The 23,285-nt window shown below is 41.1% G+C and overlaps 1 protein-coding gene across 1 annotated transcript in view; it reads right to left on the minus strand.

Annotated features, from left to right (window-relative positions):
- Positions 1-23,285, minus strand: part of PRDM10 (PR/SET domain 10) — a 53,039-nt gene that overhangs the window by 13,693 nt on the left and 16,061 nt on the right. Inside the window, exons 2-14 of the mRNA XM_075280114.1 lie at positions 17,905-18,086; positions 16,274-16,438; positions 12,070-12,129; positions 11,660-11,767; positions 11,051-11,288; positions 9,753-9,994; positions 9,231-9,434; positions 6,887-6,959; positions 6,489-6,606; positions 6,040-6,169; positions 3,516-3,743; positions 2,749-3,096; positions 2,430-2,585 (exon numbers count right to left, since the gene is read on the minus strand). Of these exons, the coding sequence (XP_075136215.1) occupies positions 2,430-2,585; positions 2,749-3,096; positions 3,516-3,743; positions 6,040-6,169; positions 6,489-6,606; positions 6,887-6,959; positions 9,231-9,434; positions 9,753-9,994; positions 11,051-11,288; positions 11,660-11,767; positions 12,070-12,129; positions 16,274-16,438; positions 17,905-17,973 (2,139 nt within the window). The 5' untranslated portion in view covers positions 17,974-18,086. The remainder of the gene's footprint in view (positions 1-2,429; positions 2,586-2,748; positions 3,097-3,515; positions 3,744-6,039; positions 6,170-6,488; positions 6,607-6,886; positions 6,960-9,230; positions 9,435-9,752; positions 9,995-11,050; positions 11,289-11,659; positions 11,768-12,069; positions 12,130-16,273; positions 16,439-17,904; positions 18,087-23,285) is intronic.

Raw genomic sequence — 23,285 nt, forward strand, 5'->3', positions numbered from 1 at the left:
CACGCCGGAGGATTAGATATGTGCATCTGCAAACAGTACCACACCAACAAGGATTAGACACTTGAGTCTAAACACAGTACTACACGGGGAAGGATTAGATACAGCTTTACTCCAGGTATCCATAACAACTGATCATAGGTTTTTCACTGATATCCAAAATGAGATACACACAATCACATGACGCTTATGGACATACACACAAACCACATATAAAATACACCAGTGCAAAATTGGACATTTCTTATGGGGCCACTACACAAACATAAAATGTAATATACCCGTGCGAAGCCGGGTCCTCCCTCTAGTATATATATATATATATAGCACTCTAATATGGCTGTGTGCAAGGAGCTTCCAGAGAAACCCCCAAATCACTCAAAACAATACTACTAATGGTATTTTGGTACACTTATTAACCCATTAACAGCACTAAAATACCTTTTTTTAAAAAAATTTTGCCTGGAAAAAGTTTTATCATAAACAAGTGATACATTGTGATCTGGTGGTTGACTCGGCTATCGTAGTATATTCCACTTTCTTTGCCTCCTGGGTTGTTTTCACAGTTTGGCTCATTGTCCATCTGTACTGTGAAGCGCTGTCCAATCGCCCTTGCTGCATTTGGCTGAATTTGAGTAGAAAGTCTATCCCTGTACATCTGTGTACACTTCAGCTATCTGGCTGCTTCTGTCACACAATCAATAAACACTAGTGATCCAGTGCCATGCCCATGCCATCACACTGCCTCCACCATGTTTTATAGAGGATGTGGTTTACTTTAGATCATGAGTCGATCCAAGACTTCTCTATACTTTCTTCTTCCAATCAGATGGATACTGCAACTTACTTTCTGAAGAGTGTCCTTTACCTGGGTGGATGTGAAGGTTTTTTTTCTTCATCTTGGAAAGGGTTCTGTGATGTTCCACCGCTGTTGTCTTCCATGGATGTTCAGGCCTTTTAAAGTTCCCAAGCTCACCATTGCCCCCTTTCTTTTTATCCAAGATGGCGCCGCATGAATGGCAGCCTCGATGCAGAGTTCCATGCTGAGAGTGACCTTTATCTTTCCTTTTTCACTCTTTTTGTCTGTATCTTCATGAATCCTCTACTCAAGCAACCTAGCCCTATGAATTGGTAACTATATCGAATGGAAGAACCTGCAAACTATTTTCTTTGTGTCTATTATTTAAGCTCGGAATATACCTACTCGGCTGGAATTTCCTGTGTACATGTGCCTTGTTACATCCCCCCACGAGCTAAGGAAAGCATGGACAACATGAGGCAGACAAAGCATGGAGGAGAAACCTGAATGAAATTGCTGACTTCTATGGTAGGCTGACGGGAATTTCTTTCTTTTACTGTGGACACGTGGGACTCTTTTACAGCCTAGGAACCTACCATAAACTGTTGATTTGGCCTCTCCTAACATTTCCGCTATCTCTCTGATGGATTTCTTCTTTTTTTTCTTTTTTTTTTTAGTCTAATGATGGCCTGTTTCGCTTGTATTGAGCATTCCTTTGACCACATGTTGTGGGTTCACAACTTCCAAATGCAAATGCCACACCTGGAATCAACTCCAGGTCTTTTACCTGCTTATTTAATGATAGAGTAATGAGGGAATAGCCCATGGAGCCCATTAAATAGCTATTGGGATAACTTCCCAATTACCTTTGGTCCCTTGAAAAAGAGCCCGCAATCTGCTGGAATTAGTAAATATACATAAGAGAAGAATGGGAATGCACATGCAGTTTTAAAGAATGTAATAAAAAATCTGTTTTATGAGAATCCCAGAAACGCTGGATTTGCTCTTCATTTACATGTCTGCAGTGTTTCCAGCATCTACGTTCACCAGGTAGATCAAGCCAGTTACTGCCAGTGGTGCGCTGGATGTGTGTGGGACCACCCAAGGTTTTGTTATGTAAAGTTGTGTTTCCAGTGGAGGTTTTCTAACATTAAAGGGAGTCTGTCATAAAAACCCAGGATATCAACCTAGCCCTGCATATAGATAAGTTAGGGTCACCAGAATCAAAAAGTTTTCACCTTGTGAATTGGTGCTTCCGTTGTCAAGATATCGCCAATTTTGTCAATATGCAAATAAACTCTTTGGAGTAAGTAGGGTTTTGCCACTTACCTCTTTAAAGCAACAACATTAGTCTGGTTGCTCTAAAAATCTAATTTGCATACTGACAAAAAATTGTGATATTTCATAAATGGAGATCATCAAAAGGCAAAACACTGTTTGATTCAGGTGACCCTAACTTATGTATATGCAGGGCTGAGTTGATATGCTGGTTTCTGGTGACAGACTTTAAACATAACAGTTGCTACTTTAGTAATTTGCTAATATAATATTTTAAAGAGTATGTTCAAAGAGAATAAAGTACATTGACGGAAATCATATCCTTGACATGGGTAGATGATATACTAACACTTACCTTAAACTGTTTGCCACATGTAGAACAGAGAAAGTCTTTGCGATCGGAGTGTCTGAGCATGTGTAGACGCAGCTTGTCTGGCCTGCAGAAGGCCTTATCACATTCTGTACACTGGTAAATTTTTTCAGAGTGGAAGCTTCGCACATGTTTCTTCACCTGGTAATGCATAAAGGGGTAATCATTAGTGTCTGATGTAAAACACCTTCTGGATTAGCATTTTTGTTATGTTCCGAATCTTCTACGATAATATATTTTATTAGTGCAAAATAGTTAACAAATGAAAAGAAAACTGGAAATGAAAGCAAATCACATCTCTGACCTGAATGAAATCAGAGAAGCGTTTTTTGCAGGTTGGGCAACTGAAACAGCCATCCACTATGTGCACAGCAACATGATCTTTCAATAGATCCAAGCGGTCGAAAGAGTCTGTGCAGAAGATACAGGAGTAAGTCTTCTGGTCCAGATGGAACTTCATGTGGTTTTCCAGGGAACTGGAGCTGATGAAGCCCTTGTTGCAGATGTCACATGTAAGTGGACAATTGCCATCCCGGCCATGGAAGCGCAAGTGCTGGTCAAGTTTCTCCTTTTCCCTGAAGGCCTTTCCACATTGCAGGCATTTAAAAGGCCTGTATGTCTTTCGAATGAAAAGATGCTGGAGGGCGGCATTCTGAAAAAAAAACAAAAAAAATAATCCATTTCTGAAAAATAAGAAGGATCATTGGTCAAGGGAAGAGTGAACAGTCGGACACATAAGCAGCATGGAAACCTTCTATGGCAAAATAAAATGAAGAAATGTGTTCATGATTTTGCCCATTTCCACCACTCCACACAGCAGGTGAGCAAGTTCCAACCTACCTGCAGCTCCAGCTGACAGGTCAGCATGTGGAGAGAGAAAGACAGGTTACAACTGTATAGTAAGGTCTGCCGAATGCTGGCTGCTGGCATTTAGAATTTTATCATGTAACTCTATGGCTTGGATTTGAAAGTCTATACCAGGACAACAGAGGGCCAAACCCTAAAAATATATTACAATTTGGGATCAATTTAGACTTCAAAAAACAAAATCCATCAAAGAATATTTCTTACCCGGATACGTTTGGCTCTTCGCATGTCTTCTGCTGTCAAGGTACTTGGGGATGCGGCTTCTATGGGCTGCACAGTTGGATCAGGCTGTAAAAGTTGATTGTCTGCCTGAGGATCCACAGTACTTTGTGTTGTTGGGCCCAAAGACAATCCAGACTGGTCAAGACCATTGATTATAGAGGGACTACTGTCTTCAAACTGCGTCCGTTTATTCTGGAAGTGTAGAAGGTCCTGAAAGACAGGAAAACAACAAGTTTCTATGAGAATAATACAACTAAATTAAAGTATTCTTTGTCCAAGGGCCATAGGGGACCATCTTAATGTGACAGAGGAGACATATCTGATGACTGATATACCAAAGTCCATGACAGACTGGGTGGAAGCACAAAAGATGCCAAGTAAACATCTTTTCAATCAGGAGGATAACAAGTATATGTATCTGAAACAACACTTCTATTATCAAGGGGAAAAGACTGGTTGGTTGCTGGCTCATACGCCGCAGACACAAAGTTGGTTGATTGGTCGGGACAGACGGTCTGTGAGACAGCTGAGATATCACCTTTTTTATACCTCAAGGGTGGCCTACTCTGAAACAGGAATATTTAGCTACTGTTAATATGCAGTGTTGTGATGAGGACAACCATATTTTCCTGGATGAACCTTTAGGTCTGAAATAGCTCTAAGAAGCGTTGAGAGCCATGGCTAATGAATGAGCCACTGGGGCCAATGATCATTCCAAGAATCAAAAACCACATGGTGCTCCTTCCCTTCTGTGTTTGGCTGTGCCCAAACAGCAGTTTATACCTACATATCGCATTTAGTATGTTATCCTCAGCACAACAGTGTCATAACTATGGGCCTATTCGGCACACAAAGGAAGGAGTGCTATGTGGATTTTGGAGTGCAGATTTAGAGGTCTGGTATCTGGATGCCATGTCATATTTGCAGAGCCTCTACCAGTAAAGTGCAATTTCCCTAGGGAATGACCCCATTTTGAAAACAACACCCCTCAAAGAATTTATCAAGGGGTGTAGTATTATTTTTTTCCAGATCTACCACTTCTAAATCACTTATATATAGTAATAGTGCTGTTATTAACATAGTGAATAAGCCTTTTTTTGTGTCAAAGTGCAATCTTGCTGGTGAGGAAATAAATGTTACTCTGTATATAAATACGCTGTTTGGTGAACCTGGTGTGTCTTTTTGTTAGAGGATGGTGCAAAGAAAGTTGAGACCCTTTGCAGTTCCTTTAAGCTGTGGCTGCAGCAAAACACCTATTTTCAGTTGGTTTTTGCTGCCACGGTATTCAGGATAACACATTTGTCCTTACCCTAAGGACCTGTTCACAAAGCAGAATCTGCTGTTGATAAAATACAATTGGTAACCAATATAATTTTGGATTCAAAACAACCTGCATTGTTTTCTTTGCAAAACAGTAACTAGATTGTCTAATAATAGAAATACTTGAAAAAGAAGTAAAAAATGGGAGGCACTGCTTTTACACCCAACCTATTAGCCGTGTACTTGTCAATGAAGGCCGACACTAGGAGGACAGGAATAGCGAAAACTCTCAGTCAGGTGGTGCTCATATCCCAATATATAGCATAATGGACTTTTAAGTAAAAAGAGATCAAAAAAGCAGGGGGCGCTCACCGGAATTTCTGAAAAGGCAAGCTTTTATTCCAACATAACTGACTGCCTTTTAAGATTGCTTTTTTTCATCTCTTTTTACTTGAAAGTAACTACCGTATATACTCGAGTATAAGCCGACCCGAATATAAGCCGACCCCCCTAATTTTACCACAAAAAAATGGGAAAACCTATTGATTCGAGTATAAGCCTAGGGGGGGAAATACTGGAAAATTTCAAAAATTAAAATGGTCAGAGTTTTTGGGTGCAGTAGTTGCTGGGAAAGGGGAGGGGGTGTTTTGGTTGTCTGTCTGCCCCTTCCCTGAGCTTGAGGACTGGGTTTTTTCTTCCCCCCACTTGGAATTCAGTCTGGATGAATATAGGGGATCTGCAGTGCTTCTATTAACCCCTTCCCAACGGAACAGGAGCACTGCAGATCCCCTATATTCAGTAGACCGGGCACTTTCAGACACAGGGATACCTAATGTGTATGTGTTTCACAGTCATTTTCTACTTTTGTATGTATTCTAGGAAAAGGAGTGTTTTAGAACTTTTATGTTTTTAAAATCTTTTTTTTTTTTCTTTTTCACTATTTTATGGGAGATTCTATACATTAATATTGTGGCTGGTCATAGACCCTCCCTCTAAAAAAAAAAAAAAAAAAAAAAAATTTTTTTTTTTTTTTGCTGACTCGAGTATAAGCCGAGGGGGGCTTTTTCAGCACAAAAACTGGGCTGAAAAATTCGGCTTATACTCGAGTATATACGGTATATTGTTTGATCACATTACTTACTTGTACACCCAGAAAAAGCTTTCTAAACCTAGTGTCGCTATCAGGTAGATCTCATTCCGCCATATATGAAAGGTGTCTGCATTAAGAGCTTTATAAAACAAGTACCTGACTTCCAAGACTGCATTTTTCTCTATTTCCATCAGTAATATCCAAACGTATAAATTTTGGTGGTCTCCCTGGTCTCCTACCAGGTCCAAATTTCCTTTTTGTCCTACCTCGGCCACGTCCTTTTGCCCTGGTATTTCAGAGAAACATATACAAGAATGTTACTTAAGCTTTTAGTGTAAATATGGCACGACTGTAAAATACATATACAAGCAGCAAGATAAAGGGGTAGGTATTACAGAATAAGCACAAACAAAAAAAATTTTTTCAAAAGGAACAGGTCCGTGCACAATATAAGGAGGCATAAAAAGCTAAACCACGTAGTAAGGAGTCATATCTTCAATAACATGTCTGCACCAAAAAAAATATATAGTATAAATGTAGTCAGCTAGCCTAAGTGTCTTCAAATCTATAGAATATACAAACAAAAAAAATTATAATAATATTACCTGCTAAAGAATTCTAGTTTCTCATCGTGGGAATTTAAGTGCTGCTGTAGTTGCTCGGAGCTCATAAAGCGTCGATTACACTCATAACATGGCCAATTCTTCTCTTGCTCTCTCAGAACTAAAGCATGTGAACATAACATATCATGAGGCCCCTGCACAAATTATTATTCACTTTTCTAGAGCAAAATAAGTTGGCTAAAGACATTACAGTTCAGATGAATCTCTATTAATAAGAGGATGTCGTGGAGTTCAGATGTTTCTTATCTATACAGCAGAATAAGGACTTGGTAGGATAGAATCCATGTGTTAGATACTCTTCCACACGGTTATTGGTGTGGTATGTGATGAGCACTTATAGTCGGAACTTTACATTTGACTTACTTCACAGGTGGACTTACCCTTCCTTTCCTCCTGTGAAATGTCATGAATCTTTTGATTTACAAACTCTGCATATGATGCAGCATACCAAACCTGTCAAGGAAAGTAAATTAATTCATGATGTAGTTTCATAAAAATAAAAAATAAAAAACACCTTGTTGACAAACCTGCAATATTCATTTTTGGCTTGTGCTGCATGTGGTCTAAGCAGAATATACATGAATACCATATGGACAAATGTATTGAACACCTACACATTATGACTGCAGGAGATTTTATGATATCCAATTGTAAAATTCATAGGCACTAATATGAATTTGCCCCCCCCATTTGCAGCTAAAACAGTTTCCACTCTATAGAGAAGGCTTTTTATAAGATTTTGGAGTGAACCTGTGAAATTTTTTGCATAGTTATGCAGAACAGCATGTGAGGTTAGACACTGATGTTGGACAAGAGAATGGACTCTCCTTTCTAGTTGATCCCAAATATGTTCGATGGGGTTGAGGTCCACGGCCTTGTGCAGTCCAGCCAAGTTCTCCCACACCAAACTCACCCAGCCATGCCTTTATGGACCTAATTTTGTGCACTGGGGCACAGTCATTCTGTTCCCACAAAGTTGGAAGCCTACAATTGTACAAAATGTCTTGATAAACAAAAGAAGAAGGAAGAAGGCTTTGTAGCCGAAACGTGCGTAGGGGCCTGGTGTGTGGGCTGGTCAGCATACATGCATGCTGTATCTATGGGTATGTAGAAAAACTTTTCAGCTATTATGTTTCCTGCTCCATGCAGTCTATCCCTTACTGGTGTTTTGATTGACCATATGCATTTGCTTTGTGACTATTCCACCCTTGCTGGCTGGACTAGCCAGCTATGAGTATATAGATATGACTGTGGATACATCTGATATCTGACATATTCTATACAAATTGGATTGTCCCTTTTTGCACTAGCCATGAATTTGTCACTTTATGACATATGTTAGGGATTATCTAATTATTTTTTATTTTTTACTTTGCCTAACTTTTTCAGATGCATTGGAGCATTTAAACCATTGCTTGATGTATACACACCCTTTACTTACTGAACCTGCCCTCATACCTACCTGTTGGTAGAATATGTCCTGTCACTTTTTAATATGTTGTCCCTTGTCTTTTGTAATTAATAAATAATAAATTTTATGATTATTGGTAGCATTTTCTTTCCGTTTCTTTTGTTTACCCCTTGTGCTTGAAAATGCATGCATACTACAACCTCATACTGGGTATTCTCACTAGATGTGTCAATTATTGATCTTTTATACCCTTTCCTCATGCTTGTGTATTTGCTAAAATGTCTTGATATGCTGAGGCATAAAGATTTCGCTTCACTAGAACTAAGAGGTCTAGGCCAACTCCTGATAAAAGCCCATAGAACGATTTAGTTGGCACAATGGTGTCAGGCAGGTAATGTTCTCCTGGCATTCACCAAACCCAGAATGAATTATCAGATTGCCAGTTGGAGAAGAGTCATTTTACACTGCACAGAACATGATTTCAGGTTCCAAAATCCAGTGGGTGCATGCTTTACACCACTCCATCTAACGCTTGGCATTGTGCTTGGTTATGTTAATCTTATAAGCAGATACTCTGTTATTTTTTAATGCCAGAGAAGTTTTGGAACTCTGTGGCAGAAGTGTTTTGCCAACTTTTAAGCACCATGTGCTTCAGCACTCAATGGCCTCACTTTGTAACTTTTTGTGGTCGGCCATATCATGCAGTGGTTCTTAATCTCTTCAACTTTTCAACAATAAGGGTAAGTTCACACGGGGTTATTTGGTCTGGAACCTGAGGCGGAGGCCGCTTCAGGTTCCAGACCAAAATACGGGTAGATGCGACTGGATGCCGGTGCAGTGCAGCGGCATCCAGTCGTGCACTGTGCTCTGGATTAGGCCCAAATGAATGGGCCTAGTTGGGAGGAGGGAGTGTCTTCAGGCGGATGTCATGAGACGAATTCGCCTGAAAGAATGAGCATGTCACTTCTTTTTTCCAGGAGCCGCAACAAACGGCTCCCGGAAAAAAAGAACTGACCGGCTCCCACTGATTTCAACGGGAGCCGTCTTTTTGGTCAGGATTTTGAGGCAGATACTGACCCCGTGTGAACTTACTATTACACTCACAGTTGATGGTGGAATATCTAGGAAAGAAGAAATTTCACAAACTGTCTTATTGACTTAGGTAGGTGCTCAATTTTATACATGGGTAGCAATGAAACTATATGAAACACATGAATTCAACGATTAAGCGGTATCCCAATATATTTGTCCATATAGAGAATGTTCAGTACTAGCCCAACCCCCTCACATAAAATCACAGGAAGGTGTCCTACCCTCAGCTCCTGTTTGGGTTCAATATTCTTAATGGTGGTATAATAGATGTGCTGTCCATACTGATATGCCACCAGGTTTTGTTCCAAGTGATTTTGCGCGGGACGTACGAACATCATCCAGTTACAGAGACTCTCCTCAGATAAATCAAACCAAAGATCTTCCTGATACGTCTCCTGAGTCTCCAGGGGGTTATTTAATAAAACCTAATAAATAAAACAATACCTCTCCGTTACCTGTGCCTCTATCCAAATTAAACTGTTCAGTTACCAGAGACTGACTCTTCATAATGCCATTTTTTTTTTACTACACATTTCCCATAAAAAGAAGAATAGGAATGAACTCATCATAGGACTTTAATTAGTAATCAGCATTAATGGAGGCCACAAATCCTGATATTTAGTCCGGTTAAACTAGTAAAAACGTGAGCAATCCAATCGAAATTTACAGCAAGGCAAATGAATTAAAACTTTTTCGCCCCTTTAGTATCTTGTCCCATAACATCATTGTAAATAATCACTAACCTTCAGATGGATGTAGGTGTCCTTCAACTCTGACTTTTTAACTAGAGGTCCTTCCAAAGGCCCAAACTGTGTGCGCTTTGGAATACGGCGTTTTGAGTAAACCCCTCCAAGGAATCGATCAATGTATAGGACTAGAGGTAAACTAGCTCGGGCTCGGGTTAAAACAGGGCGGTTAGGAATTGGATGAAGTGCTCCATGTTTAGGGCACACAGAGGGGTGAGCATTATTGCATTCCTCGCACCCTGCAGAACACAAGAAAACCGTTATAAAATGACTAGTCCTAGATAAGTCACAAATACAGAAAGACAAGAAATTTTACAAGTCCTATACAGCAAAACTGTCACAGTCACACAATCACATGTATCAGCACACAGTTCTTATGCATCAATGTGTTCATTACGCGATTTCCTCTCTACCCCTCAACCTCCCTACCCCAGTGCGGCATGGATATTGCTGCTCCATTCATCTCTATGTCTGCTAACTGCTGGAAATAGCTAAGTGTTGTACTCCACTTTTCTTCAGGATTCCCATAGGAGTGGAGCAGAACCTCACATGTAGAATCAATGTTCCATTCAAACAAGGAGGCAACATTAAAGGGGTATTCCCATGTACATAACCATTTGACTTATGAAATGTAAAGCACCATGGAATTAATGTTGCTATATAAATAAACAATAATAATTTAAAAATTTGTAGATAATTAAAAGTTAAACATTTTTGCAAATATAAGTAATTAAACATATTGCAGAGTTTTAAAGATTTTCTCTAAATATCTCGTGGGCACAGTCTTGTTGTCTTGATCGGTTGCCAGTGGATACAACCATGAATGAAGGAACTTTCTAAGGTCAGAAAATCAGCCATGATGTTTTTATTGTGGCCGGGATATCTTCTCATACATGTAGTGTCCCTGCCTGATAACACAGCTACAATAAGGAAGTCATAGCTGGGTTCCTGACAAGTCCCAGAAAGTTTCTGCGTTTGTGGTTGTATCCATTGGCAACTGATCAAAACAACAGACTGTCACCACTAAGATAGTAGAGAAAATGTTTAGAACTCTGCAGAATTTTTAACTACTTATAATTGCAAAAATCTTTAACTTTTAATTATCTACAAATATAGATACGATTATATACATGGGAATACCCCTTTAAGTCAGTGTGGTCCCCTGAGCAATGTTGGTGTCCACTGTTTTAGCAGTCCGTGTGTCAGCAGCGCAGATATGAACATAGAGTAACTAAAATAAAAATACAAAACAGATATAAGAAAACCTAAAATAAATAGTAACTCTAGTAACTCACACAAATCATTGGGATCAAAGGGTCTGGGTGGATCTGGTTCCCACTCATCCACATCCGACTCCTCTCCTTCATCTTCATCTTCCTCATCCTCATCATCATCTTCATCATCATCATCTTCCTCCTCATCATCATCCTTTGCTTGAGAATCAGTACTTGAGCTTTGCAAAGTTGCCATGTCTGCTGTACGTTCCACACCATCCACAGGAGGTAAGCTGGTCTCATGTACTGACATAGAAGGCTGAACAAGCGACATGAGATTTATGAATATTTACCACATTAAGCATGCTGTTTCTATACTGCTTGAAGCTGCAATAACACTGTTAAAAAAAAAAACAACACAATTTTTTTATTTTTTTTTTTTAAAGATTTTAAGAACTATTTGGAATTATTTCCCATTGCCGTGTACTGGGAAAACATAAAAACATACAGAATTGAATATTAGTGTGAATGCAGCCTTATCCACATTGCTAATATGGCTTACATATTGAATGCAAAATCACATCAATTCATTGAAATGGGGGTTCTATTAGGCCATTAGCCATGGACCCTCCCTGATATCATCTTGTATGATTATCTTCATACATATTATTTTGCAGTGTGACTCCTTACCGGTGGCACTGGTTCTAATGTCATGCCTTGAGCAGATTCAGGGACACTACTGAGAACAGCTAGGTTGGCAGCATTCATGCTCTGTGATGCAGGCAGCAACACCGTAACCTAAAATATAAAACCAAAGTTAACACAGAGCTATAGCACTGAACACTAATGTTCAGTTCACACTAGTACTTGGGTTTCCCTTCTTCAGTTCCGATTGGGGACCCAAAAAAAAGGAAACTTTATCCGCTTGAAAATCGGTTATCCATGGACCTCATAGACCATAATGGAGTCCATGACGAAGAGAAAAGTCCTGCAATCTTAATTGGAATGGGGCACGGAGTCCCTGAATACTAGTGTGCACCTAGTGTAAACCAGCAGAGAAACAAATATGGTTTGCAAAAGTAGTAATAAAGGTTTTTTACCTGTTGAGTGGTGGCATCTTGCTGGACATATGCAACCTGGGGCTGGTCTGTAAAAAGTGCCTAGAAGGGCATACAGATTTCTATTACATTAATATATGCAGTTGTGGTCTAAGTTACTAGAGCTGCTTCCAAGAAAAAAACAGTTTCCCCTCACATGCACTGAAAATAATACAGAAAGTGTAGTCCAATCAATATACAGAGAAGAAAGTAGCCCCCCCCCCCAAAAAAAAAAAAAAAAAAAAAGTAGCTTTTCTAAATTGGGAACCAAAATCAAACTTAATCAATGAATTAATGAGAAATAAAACTAAACTGTAAGTGAATTACTTGAAAAAAAAATAATAAAAAAATACACACTACATCTACCACATTTATATTCTGGCTGGTGCAAAACTGAAAGGCAGAACTTTGGCTCATGCACTTAACAATGTGTGCTGTCCATGGGAGGCTCCAATACTCCAGTCTCATCTGATAATTATAGATCAGGTCCTGTTCTGCTCAGCGAAACTGGATCAAAATGGGACAGAAACCCCCCCCCCATCCACCCACCCATAGAAATGAAAGTAGAAAAAACGGTCCTCAGATGACCTTGAGTGTGATCCCAGTGCCCAGTTTATAAAAAAAATAAAAAAAAATTTGTAAAAAAATTCAGTCATGTGCACGTGGCCTCAGGGTATGTTCACATGGAGTTTTTTGCAGGCCTTAAAATCCGTCTGCAAAAAAGGTTCCCATGCACTTCAATGGGAGCCACTCACTTTTTTTTTCCCGCTCGCTAGTAGTGGAAAAAGAAGCGACATGCCCTATCTTGCCACAGATTCCGCGGCTGAGTCAGCCGACGCGGCTCAAGACACGTTCCTGTTTAGGCCCATTCATTCGGACCTAATTAGGAGCGGGATGCCGCGATGGAATGCCAGTGCACTGCATTGGCATCCAGTCGCGGCTAGCCGCGCCAAAAAAAACACATGGCAGAAAACTTTTCCGCCGGTTGAACTAGCCCTTAGACGTACCAATCCAAAGATAATACAAGATAATTCCCGCTACAGAAGCTTTACCACTTGGACAAAGAGACAAAACCAATTCCTTCAAGAACAATGACCAATATAGAAGAGTACATGACAGTTAATCTTGTTTTTTGTTAAAGTAAAACTTCAGCAAACATTTTTTCTGTAGCCCATTAGAAAGGCGCATTATGTAAATTGCACTGAAGGTAATTTTGAGCTGTGTCATGTGACTATCGCTCTGGCTCTCCAGATGACACAGCAACTAATGTGTCGACAGCAAGTGAGTTTCTCTACTCATCCCTATGAGACTTACAAGGAGATTCTCACAGGGATGGACAGAGAAACTAACTAAAGGCTGTATTAGACAGCACAATCTCCTGCGGCCAGGTGCTGATCAATAAGAAGCGCATTGATCAGCACTCATTTGCATTGGCCTTTTTACCTTCTCCATTCGGCTGCATGGATTATCAGCTGTCCTGTTGCGATTACATGGTGAGATGTGCTTAAAAGATGCTATAAACTGACCAAGGAGCATTCACTTGTTGATCATCTAATTGGCAGCATTACTAGACACAGCAATTATCAATTGTTGATAATTACCCTGAATATGGTCCCATATAGTAGGGCCTTTACTGTCTACGAGTAAATATACCAAAAGTATAGCACGTCTATTGGAGGAATAGGTATAACCCATCATAATTCAGTCCTACCTCCCTCCCTCCCTCATTAAGCCCTTCAAACCTAGCATGTCTTAAACCACAAACATAGATATACAAACACAAAACTGGAACAGGCCAGATGGTTTATCGACACTCAACATATCCAACTACAGGTTCAAGTATAAAAAATATATACCTTTATTAACACAATGTTAAAAATTATATACATCAATATAGAAAAATACACATATACTGGACAGATGCAAAACACCGTATAAAACAGTACACATAGATGAATCTTAGTGAAATAGTATTGCACATATATATATATATATAGTAAGATGAACTACACCTGATGCAACCTCCACAAACAATTTATTAAATAATCACACTACCCGAATGCAGCTAAACTACTCTCCTAGTATTGACTAAGCATGGATATAGTCATAATATCCTGATTGCAGAAAGAACACTCTCCTTAATTCCACATAAAGTCAGAAAATGACCAATAATATGTATTTCTGAAGCAGGAACAGGGATAAACCCATGTTTACAACATATTGTCATCAGGGAGGCAGAGCCGCAGGTATAATGCACACATAATGTAAAATACAATAAGGATAGGTCTACATCAAGAAGAAATATGCCATCTTACCCATATAGAATCACTGTGATGTAAGGCAAGAACACCTAGTGTCTGTTTGTCAGCCCGACGCACGTTTCGGCACGCTAAGCCTTCTTCCAGGGGTCCCCCAGGGGTCCCCCGGAAGAAGGCTTAGCGTGCCGAAACATGCGTCGGGCTGACAAACAGACACTAGGTGTTCTTGCCTTACATCACAGTGATTCTATATGGGTAAGATGGCATATTTCTTCTTGATGTAGACCTACCGTATTTTTCGGACTATAAGACGCACTTTTTTTCCCCAAAATTTTTGGGGAAAAGAAGGGTGCGTCTTATAGTCTGAAGGTGGCGCCTGGCATCCGCTGTAATAGAGAGGCGGAAGCCGGCAAGTGATAGACGCCATTACAGGTGCCGGGGCCTGAGACATCGCTGCGCTCCTCTGCTTTGCATGAAGCCAGCAGCGGCAGGGGCTCCTCCGTCCCCCCGCCGCTGGCTTCATGAAGGGCAGAGGATCGTAGCGATGTCTCAGGCCCCGGCGTCTATCCCTCCCCGGCATCCGCCTCTCTAGTACAGCGGATGCCGGGTCAGTATCCGTGGCCTCTTCTCCCCCGGGGCCGGTCCCCACCGGCCCCGTACCTGTAGAGTTGCAGGCCGGCTCCTGCGCAGCGATATCGCAGGAGCCGACCTGTCCGGGTGACAGCCGGGAGCCTAATGAGGCTCCCAGGCCTGTCACTGCTGTATTAGTATTGCGGCTGGTCTCTATGACCAGCCGTAATACTAATAGACAGACTGTCCCATAGATGGCAATACAGTTGTGTTGCCGTCTATGGGACTTGCGATCAAGTGACCGCAGGTTCAAGCCCCCGGGGGGGAATAAAATAGTAAAAAAAAAAAAAAAAAGAAGCTTTAAAAATATGAAATAAAAGTTCTAAATCACCTCCTGTTTTTTTTTCAATACAAGGTGATCTAAGCAATAGATATCCCCCAAAATGGTATAACTAAAAAGTACAGCTGGCCCCGCAAAAAAAAAAAACACTCTATGCATCCCCGTACAGCTGCAGGGTCACCTGTCAATGTGGCCTTGCAGCTGTTGCAAAACTACAACTCCCATATATTAAATATTTTACCAGTTTTTGCTTCAAAATTTTTTTTCCCTATTTTCCTCCTCTAAAACCTAGGTGCGACTTATAGTCCGAAAAATACGGTATCCTTATTGTATTTTACATTATGTGTGCATTATACCTGCGGCTCTGCCTCCCTGATGACAATATGTTGTAAACATGGGTTTATCCCTGTTCCTGCTTCAGAAATACATATTATTGGTCATTTTCTGACTTTATGTGGAATTAAGGAGAGTGTTCTTTCTGCAATCAGGATATTATGACTATATCCATGCTTAGTCAATACTAGGAGAGTAGTTTAGCTGCATTCGGGTAGTGTGATTATTTAATAAATTGTTTGTGGAGGTTGCATCAGGTGTAGTTCATCTTACTATATATATATATATATGTGCAATACTATTTCACTAAGATTCATCTATGTGTACTGTTTTATACGGTGTTTTGCATCTGTCCAGTATATGTGTATTTTTCTATATTGATGTATATAATTTTTAACATTGTGTTAATAAAGGTATATATTTTTTATACTTGAACCTGTAGTTGGATATGTTGAGTGTCGATAAACCATCTGGCCTGTTCCAGTTTTGTGTTTGTACCTTTACTGTCTACACCTAAGATGCTGTAAGAGTTGGAGAGTAGCTGTCACAAGACTAAGCTGAGGACCAGAACAGAATTGTTATCTCACAAATAGCCATCAGTAGCAAGATTACCTTCACTACAACTTACACCATGTTCCTTTCTAACAGACCAAAGAAGAACACTTGTGGGAGCGCTTCTTTAGCGTTTTACATTAACTTTCCATACCTGTGACCCATCCACAGGGTGAATATACACCAGGGTATGTTCTGAGGCATCCACTGAAGTGAATGAAGAGCCATCTGCAGTGTAAACCACTTGCTGAGGTGGACGGTCCTGGTCATCACTATAGACAATCTGTGCCACAGCTCCTCCATCAGGAACAAAATGCACCTGTAGACAAAAAAGAAATGAGAAAAGCAAAAGTTACAGACCAAATCCATAGAGTAATCTAGGTATGGGTTTCTAAATATTAAAAGCATTTCATGACATTATGATATGCAAATATGGAGAGCAAGCAAACCAGCTGCAGCTTTGCAACAATAACCAGCCTTCATTTCCCTGGCGCCGGTTAAGGGTTTCCGTCATATATGACAATGTGCACACTTCCTCATATATACAGCGCACATAGCTGGCATACATTTCCCCCATAATTTTCACCAGATTTCTGGCATACATGAACAATTTTTGAGAATATGATGAAGGCAGTGAAGATTTTAAATTATGCAATTTTTTTCGAGCGAAATAATGCTTTGCATATCAAATCTTGACTTTTTGTCTCATATGCCAGAAAGCTGGCGCACAAGTACAAGGCATAATAAATCTTGGCCATAATGCTTAAAGAGAGTCTGTCACCAGGGTGGAGTATATTATCCTCCATTGCAGAAATGTTTGTTTATTTCACAATATGCAAATGAACAAACTGGAGCACTTGAGGGCAGCTCTGTTGCTCCGAAGTGTTGTGCTCTAAACTGCCCAAATAAGCAGTGCTTCCCCCCTCCTTTCTGAAGTGACTGAGGAAGAGAATCATGCTGAAATCTCACCTGGTCCTGTACAAAGTTTGGAGCAATGAAGTCACCCTTGGTGCTCCAGACTGCTTATTTGCATATTGTGAAATAAATTTATATCTTGGCTGTGGAGGCATGAATTTTCATAGAGAAAAAAGGTGTTACACTCAGGTGACCATGATCGATCTAACGGTGTTAATGATTTAATATGCTTCACCCTGGTGACAAATTCCCTTCAAGGTTAAAAAAAATTAAAAAATGGGTAAATTATTTTTACTATTCTTGTGTTTCCTTATTGTATTCATTACACCACTTTACAGTTATGTGCGAGTTCACACCTGTGCCCGTGTCCTGCTGGTTTCCGTCTTCTGCCCCGAGAAACTGGACAGGGGATGGAAACCCGGCAGTCAGTTTTCAAAGCCATTCACTTGAATGTGAGCGTTTTGTGCCTCTCTGTGGCAAAACCAGTTTTTTAAGTCGGACATGCAGGACTTTGTGTCCAGTTTAAAAAAAACCAAAAAACATTTCACCGCTGACAGGCACAAAACGCTCACGGGCGGTCACTTTGCAAACCCAATCAAGTGAAAGGATTTGAAAATCAACTGCATATTTACATCCCCTGTCCAATTTCTCGGGGTAAAAGACGGAAACCCAGCAGGATTTCCATAAGCGGACAGGGGCGCAGGTGTGAACCCGCCCTAAGTACAGTTTGGCATTTATTATTAGACACCGCTAGTGGTTCTATTGGAGGTAGTAGATATTATCCTGAGCTGGGCCATCCATTTATTTCCATATTGGTATCGGAAATATCCATAAGAATAAATAAGGCCATGTTAGTCATTAAGGAGTTACCTGGGCAGTATTGGACGTCTGATCTTCTGCGGGAGGCCACACGTGAGGACTCTCTTGCTTGGAATCCATTATGAATGAAAAGCTCTCAACGACTACTCTCCACCACAAGATCTGAATATAAAGATCTCATCTGTCCACAGTGCCTCCACTCATACACAGTATAGTCAGTCTGGGCAACATGGCTGCAAGACAATACAGTACAATTCAGTGAAATCACCCTACAATAAACCCCTATAGCAACAGAATATATTATTAACATGCACTTTAAAAGGGAGTCTGACAAATGCTTTTACCTTATCCCAGGGCTCGGGGTACTTCACAACATGAGCGCCTGTTCCCATTCATTTTCACTGCTGAGTGAAAATCAACTTTAACCCATTATACAAATAAGAAGGCAAGTGCCATAAGACCAGTCCCATTCTAAGGGGGCCACACGGTGGCTCAGTGGTTAGCACTGCAGCCTTGCAGCGCTGGAGTCCTGGTGTTCAAATCCCGCCAAGGGCAACAAACCATCTGCAAGGAGTTTGTATGTTCTCCTCGTGTTTGCATGGATTTCCATCCCATATTCCAAAGACATACTGATAGGGAAAAAATGTACATTGTGAGCTCTATGTGGGGCTCACAATCTACATTAAAAAAAAAAAAAAAAAAAAAAAGACCAGTCCCATTCTGATCAAATGCTCCAGGGTATAGCCATGCGTAACACTAGAGATCAGTGAACTGATTTGTTACAAACTGATTTTTACCCGAATATTTCAAATTGTTTCATTTTTAACAAAACTGAACACATAGCTATTCATCTCAAACTAAAATGGGTTGTCACCACGTGTATTGTAAAGGAAAAAGTACAAAACAGACACGTTTTGAGAGTCAGTGTGACATTCTAACACCTCCTGACAACCTCTCAGCCAATAGACAGTGGTACGTGGACACCGGACAGTGCTGATGTCATATACACTATATAAAGGTGCTCTAGGCATGATCAAAAGGCATTTGCAGTGATGATACAGATAGGGAAGTATCTGTGATTTATCTCACTGCATAATACAAAGCACAGTTCTAAAAAGCTTACAAATTTGCAAGCAAGAGAGCTAGTGAATCAAGTTAGGAATAGTAAATGTAGTCTGATTTAAGCATTTAAAGACAGGTGGTGATAGAATTAAGGTTATATGCATGCAGGGTTTTTCTGTCCGCTTGAGAAGTCGGACATCTTCTCTTGCGGACAGGGAAGGACGGGCACGGAGTGCAAAAGAACGCACCCGATGCTCATTCAAGTGAATGACAGGTGTCACGGACACATCTAGTGTCCGCTCCTAGTGTCCGTGACAGATTTTGAGTGGACACTTGAGCGGACACTACATGTCGGACACCGACGGTAGTGTGAACGCTCCCTAAGTTTTACTGACAGTCTTACCGTATTTTACGGACTATAAGGCGCACTGGACTATAAGCCGCATTGCCCATGAGCGCCTTATAGTCCGTCTCGGTTCATATATAAGGCGCACCGGACTATAAGCCGCAGTCCGGTGCGCATTATATCTTATTGAAAGCGGCGGCAGGCAGACTTTGCCAGCGGCCGCTTAACCCCCCGCGTGCCAGCCGCTTCTATTGGAAGCGCTCGGCAGGCGAGGAGGGGCTCTATCAGCAAAATCATGCTGATAGAGCCCAACCGTAACCGATAGATTAAACTACCCCCCCCCCCCCCCGTTTTAAAATAAAAGCCTGAAACAGAATGTGAAACTTACCGAGCGGTGCAGGGTGGGCGGGCATTCAGGCCTCCTCTTCCTCCGATGTTCCGTCCTCCTCCGGCGCTCGCAAGCTGATAATGGCCTGGGCACATGCGCAGTAGAAGCATTATGATATTGCGCATGCGCCCCGGCCATTATCAGCGAGCGCCGGAGGAGAAGGACGGAACATCGGAGGCAGAGGAGGCCTGAATGCCCGCCCGCCCGCCCTGCACCGCTGGGTAAGTTTCACGTTCTGTTTCAGGCCGGCGTGACAGCAGGGCTGCCGGACACTTCCTATTCATTTCTATGGGAGCAGGCATGCGAGCGCTCCCCATAGAAATGAATGGACTGCTTTTTTCCATTCATTTCTATAGGGAGCGCTCGCATGCCGGCTCCCATAGAAATGAATGGGAAGTGTCTGTCCATTCATTTCTATGGGGAGCGCTCGCATGCCTGCTCCCATAGAAATGAATAGGAAGTGTCCGGCAGCCCTGCTATAACGCCGGCGTGTACGGCTGTGATACACGCCGGCGTTCGGTAGTGTGAATGCACCCTTACGGTGCCTTTTATGTATGTATGGAAGCGGCACGCAGTCTTTGCCGCCGCTTCCATCCATATATAAGCCGCACCGGACTATAAGCCGCACTTACGATTTCTGAGGAAATCGTAGGTTTTTATGTGCGCCTTATAGTCCGGAAAATACGGTACTTAAGAATAATATTTTGTTAAAGCTTTATTTGGGAAAGAAGTAGCATTTTTTAAATTAAATAAATAGAAACTGCTCCCATAAAGAGATAATTTTTGGTGGCTTTTTTTTTTTAATTCCTCACTTTGCCACTAGGCACACACAGCCACTTTGTGTCCCAAATAACAAGCCTTTTATCTCTAACAAGTCATTAAAAAGGGGCTCATCTTTTCCCAAAAATTCATAGCTTTTTGCAATATAGCCACCATGTGTGTCTAAAAAAAACAAAAAAAACACAGACAAGCCTCTTTACCTAAAAAAGGGTAATTTTTGAAGCGTTACGATATACATGTCACTTTCACATAACTTTGGCTGTGTTTGTCTAAGAGATCTTAGATAATGTATAACACTGTCAGAACCTATATTTTTAGTCAATTTAAGGCCGGGGCCCCATGGGACGTAAACGCCGTGATTTGCCCGCAGCAGAGATGCTCCAGGAAAAATCGTGGCGTTTTACAGTGCAGGCAAAGGGGATGGGATTCATGCTGTTGCGGCTTTGCAAATCGCAGCATGGAAATTATATCTACAGAAACGCCGGCAGCTTTCTCGTAGATATAATGTTAAGAGAAAGTCTGCAGAGGAAAACTCTGTGAACTTTCTCTTCAAAGCGCTGCGGAAAGAACCGCAATGCGATCACGCAGCGGTTCTTTCCGCAGCGCTTTAGCGCTGCGATTACAGCCCGTGGGACCTTACACTAAGTTGTGGTTTGTCAACACCTCCCCCAGTACTAACAGACAGCACCAACCTTTCCAACACAGCACTCTGCACTTTATGGAGCTCCATTTTCATTGCAGTAAATACACTCCCTTCTGTGGACTACAGAATTGATGGCATAAAGTCAGAAATCCTGGCTTTATTAGAGCTAGTTCACACACAGTTTTTTGGTCCGGATTTTGACGCGGAATCCATCAAAATCAAAATCTGAGTTAAAAAACCGCCTCCCATTGAATTCAATGGGAGTCGGTCATTTCCTTATCATGCCCTATCTTGACGCAGATTCCATGGCGGAAACCGCTGCAGCATCTGCGTCAAGACAATTCCTCCAGACTAGGCCCATTCATTTGGGCCTAATCCGGAAAAGAAAGCCGTGACTGTCAGAAGCCGCAACAGTCATGGCGGGCACATTTTGGCCCGGATTCTGATGCGGCTTTCCGCGTCAAAATCCGGACCAAAAAACTACGTGTGAACTAACCCTTGATAAGGAAAAGGAGCGATGTTAGGTATATGAAACAAGACCCGAAGCACTTGCCATTATCAGGACCACTCATGATGAAGATTTCACTGGGAGTTTTTTGATAGGACTTCGTTTATATCATCTCACAGATGGCTTTACTAGTCAAATGATACTAGTATTCATTATTGTGGTCCTAGAAGCAAACTTGCCATTAAAGAGATTGGAAAAGCTAAGAGGCTGCTCCATAGGGATAACTGAATACAGTCACAGCTCTTTCAGGGTTGTTCCACCCAGCTTTCCAAAGCTGAAAAAGTTTACTCCTGTGGAAGCTAAACAAAAAAAAAAAAAAAAAAAACACCCTGTGCAAAAAAAATAAAAAATGTAAGCAAACACTTAAAACACAAGTCAGATCTTAATGAATGAAAGATTTAAGACGAAAAACTTTGCAGATATGAATTGTGTAATTTGTTGAGAACATAATGATGAATAAAGTAATATAAACCAATTAATTGACAAAAAAAATAAAAGCATCAAAAAGGAGTTTTTGGAATTGAATGAAACTTTATATGTGTAATGTTGATATATGTAAGCAATTATAATATTAGAGTGAAAACATAAGTGTATTGGGTTTACTGAATCTTTTATCCTGATGGGCCGCCTCTAGCCTGGATACAAGATGGGAATACGGTTGGGCATTGAGATATGCAGGTTCTGTATGATATCAGATATTACAGCTGGGCCTGTACACTCATAGGCTGCCAAGCTGGCATTGTGGCTGGTCCTATAAATGCTTAATTGGTGATAAATCTGGTGACTGAGCAGGCCAAGGAAGTGTTGTAATCTTAGGGAGACATCCCTGGGAAACCTTTGCATGTGTGAGCATTTGTCTTTAGAAGATAAATGGAGTAACAGTGCATACAAGTACTGCATGTGAATTGTTCAATTCTTGTTTCATAACATTATTTGTGTACTGTAGATTTCCTGTAATGTATTACATGCCTTAAGAAGACCCTCTAACCTATATCCTACAAGAGTGAGGTACCACCTGTTACTGTTTTTGAGGCGGTGTGCAGAATGTATTCAGCATAAGATGAGCAGGCTGAAGGCCATTGTGAGACATTGCTCCTTAGAGATACATTTAATATAAGCTTTCCTGCCGCCCCTACCTATGTGCTAGATCTAATCACTGCAGCACACCAACCCAACAGAATCCCGAAACTTCATTTCCCTAATCTCACAAAACAACTACAACTTTCCGACCGTTCCCCATTTTAATGAGCAGCCAGGGAGCTTCAATCTGACAAGGGCTTTTGATTATATTGAGTGAAGACTTGTTATTTTTAGCCCTCCTCCTATAACACGGTTCAGGATGAAAAGCCTGATATTTGATGAAATTTTTGCAATCTCATTTCACAAGCGAGACTTCTGTACAGAGCAGAACTGCTCCATCTGCTACATTTAATCACCCGTTTGATGTTGATTGGTTCAGGACAGAAATGGTCATGCGGCACCATTTCACACAAAACTTGGACTGACGGCAGGACCTAGGAATATAACATAAGGACCTCCGAATAAGAAAAGGTAGTGGGGGCTTTTATAGCTGCTGAATGGGCCCACCAAGATCCTATTTTGTGTATGTTAATCAGTACGCCTCACTGGTAAAGTGTGATCTTGCAGCAGGCTTTCTCTCACTTGCCTATAAGCCAAAAGCCCCCATATGGGTGTTCTATGGGTG

This window comes from Leptodactylus fuscus, chromosome 6, assembly GCF_031893055.1.
Source record: "Leptodactylus fuscus isolate aLepFus1 chromosome 6, aLepFus1.hap2, whole genome shotgun sequence".
In the NCBI taxonomy this organism is placed as follows: Eukaryota; Metazoa; Chordata; class Amphibia; order Anura; family Leptodactylidae; genus Leptodactylus; species Leptodactylus fuscus.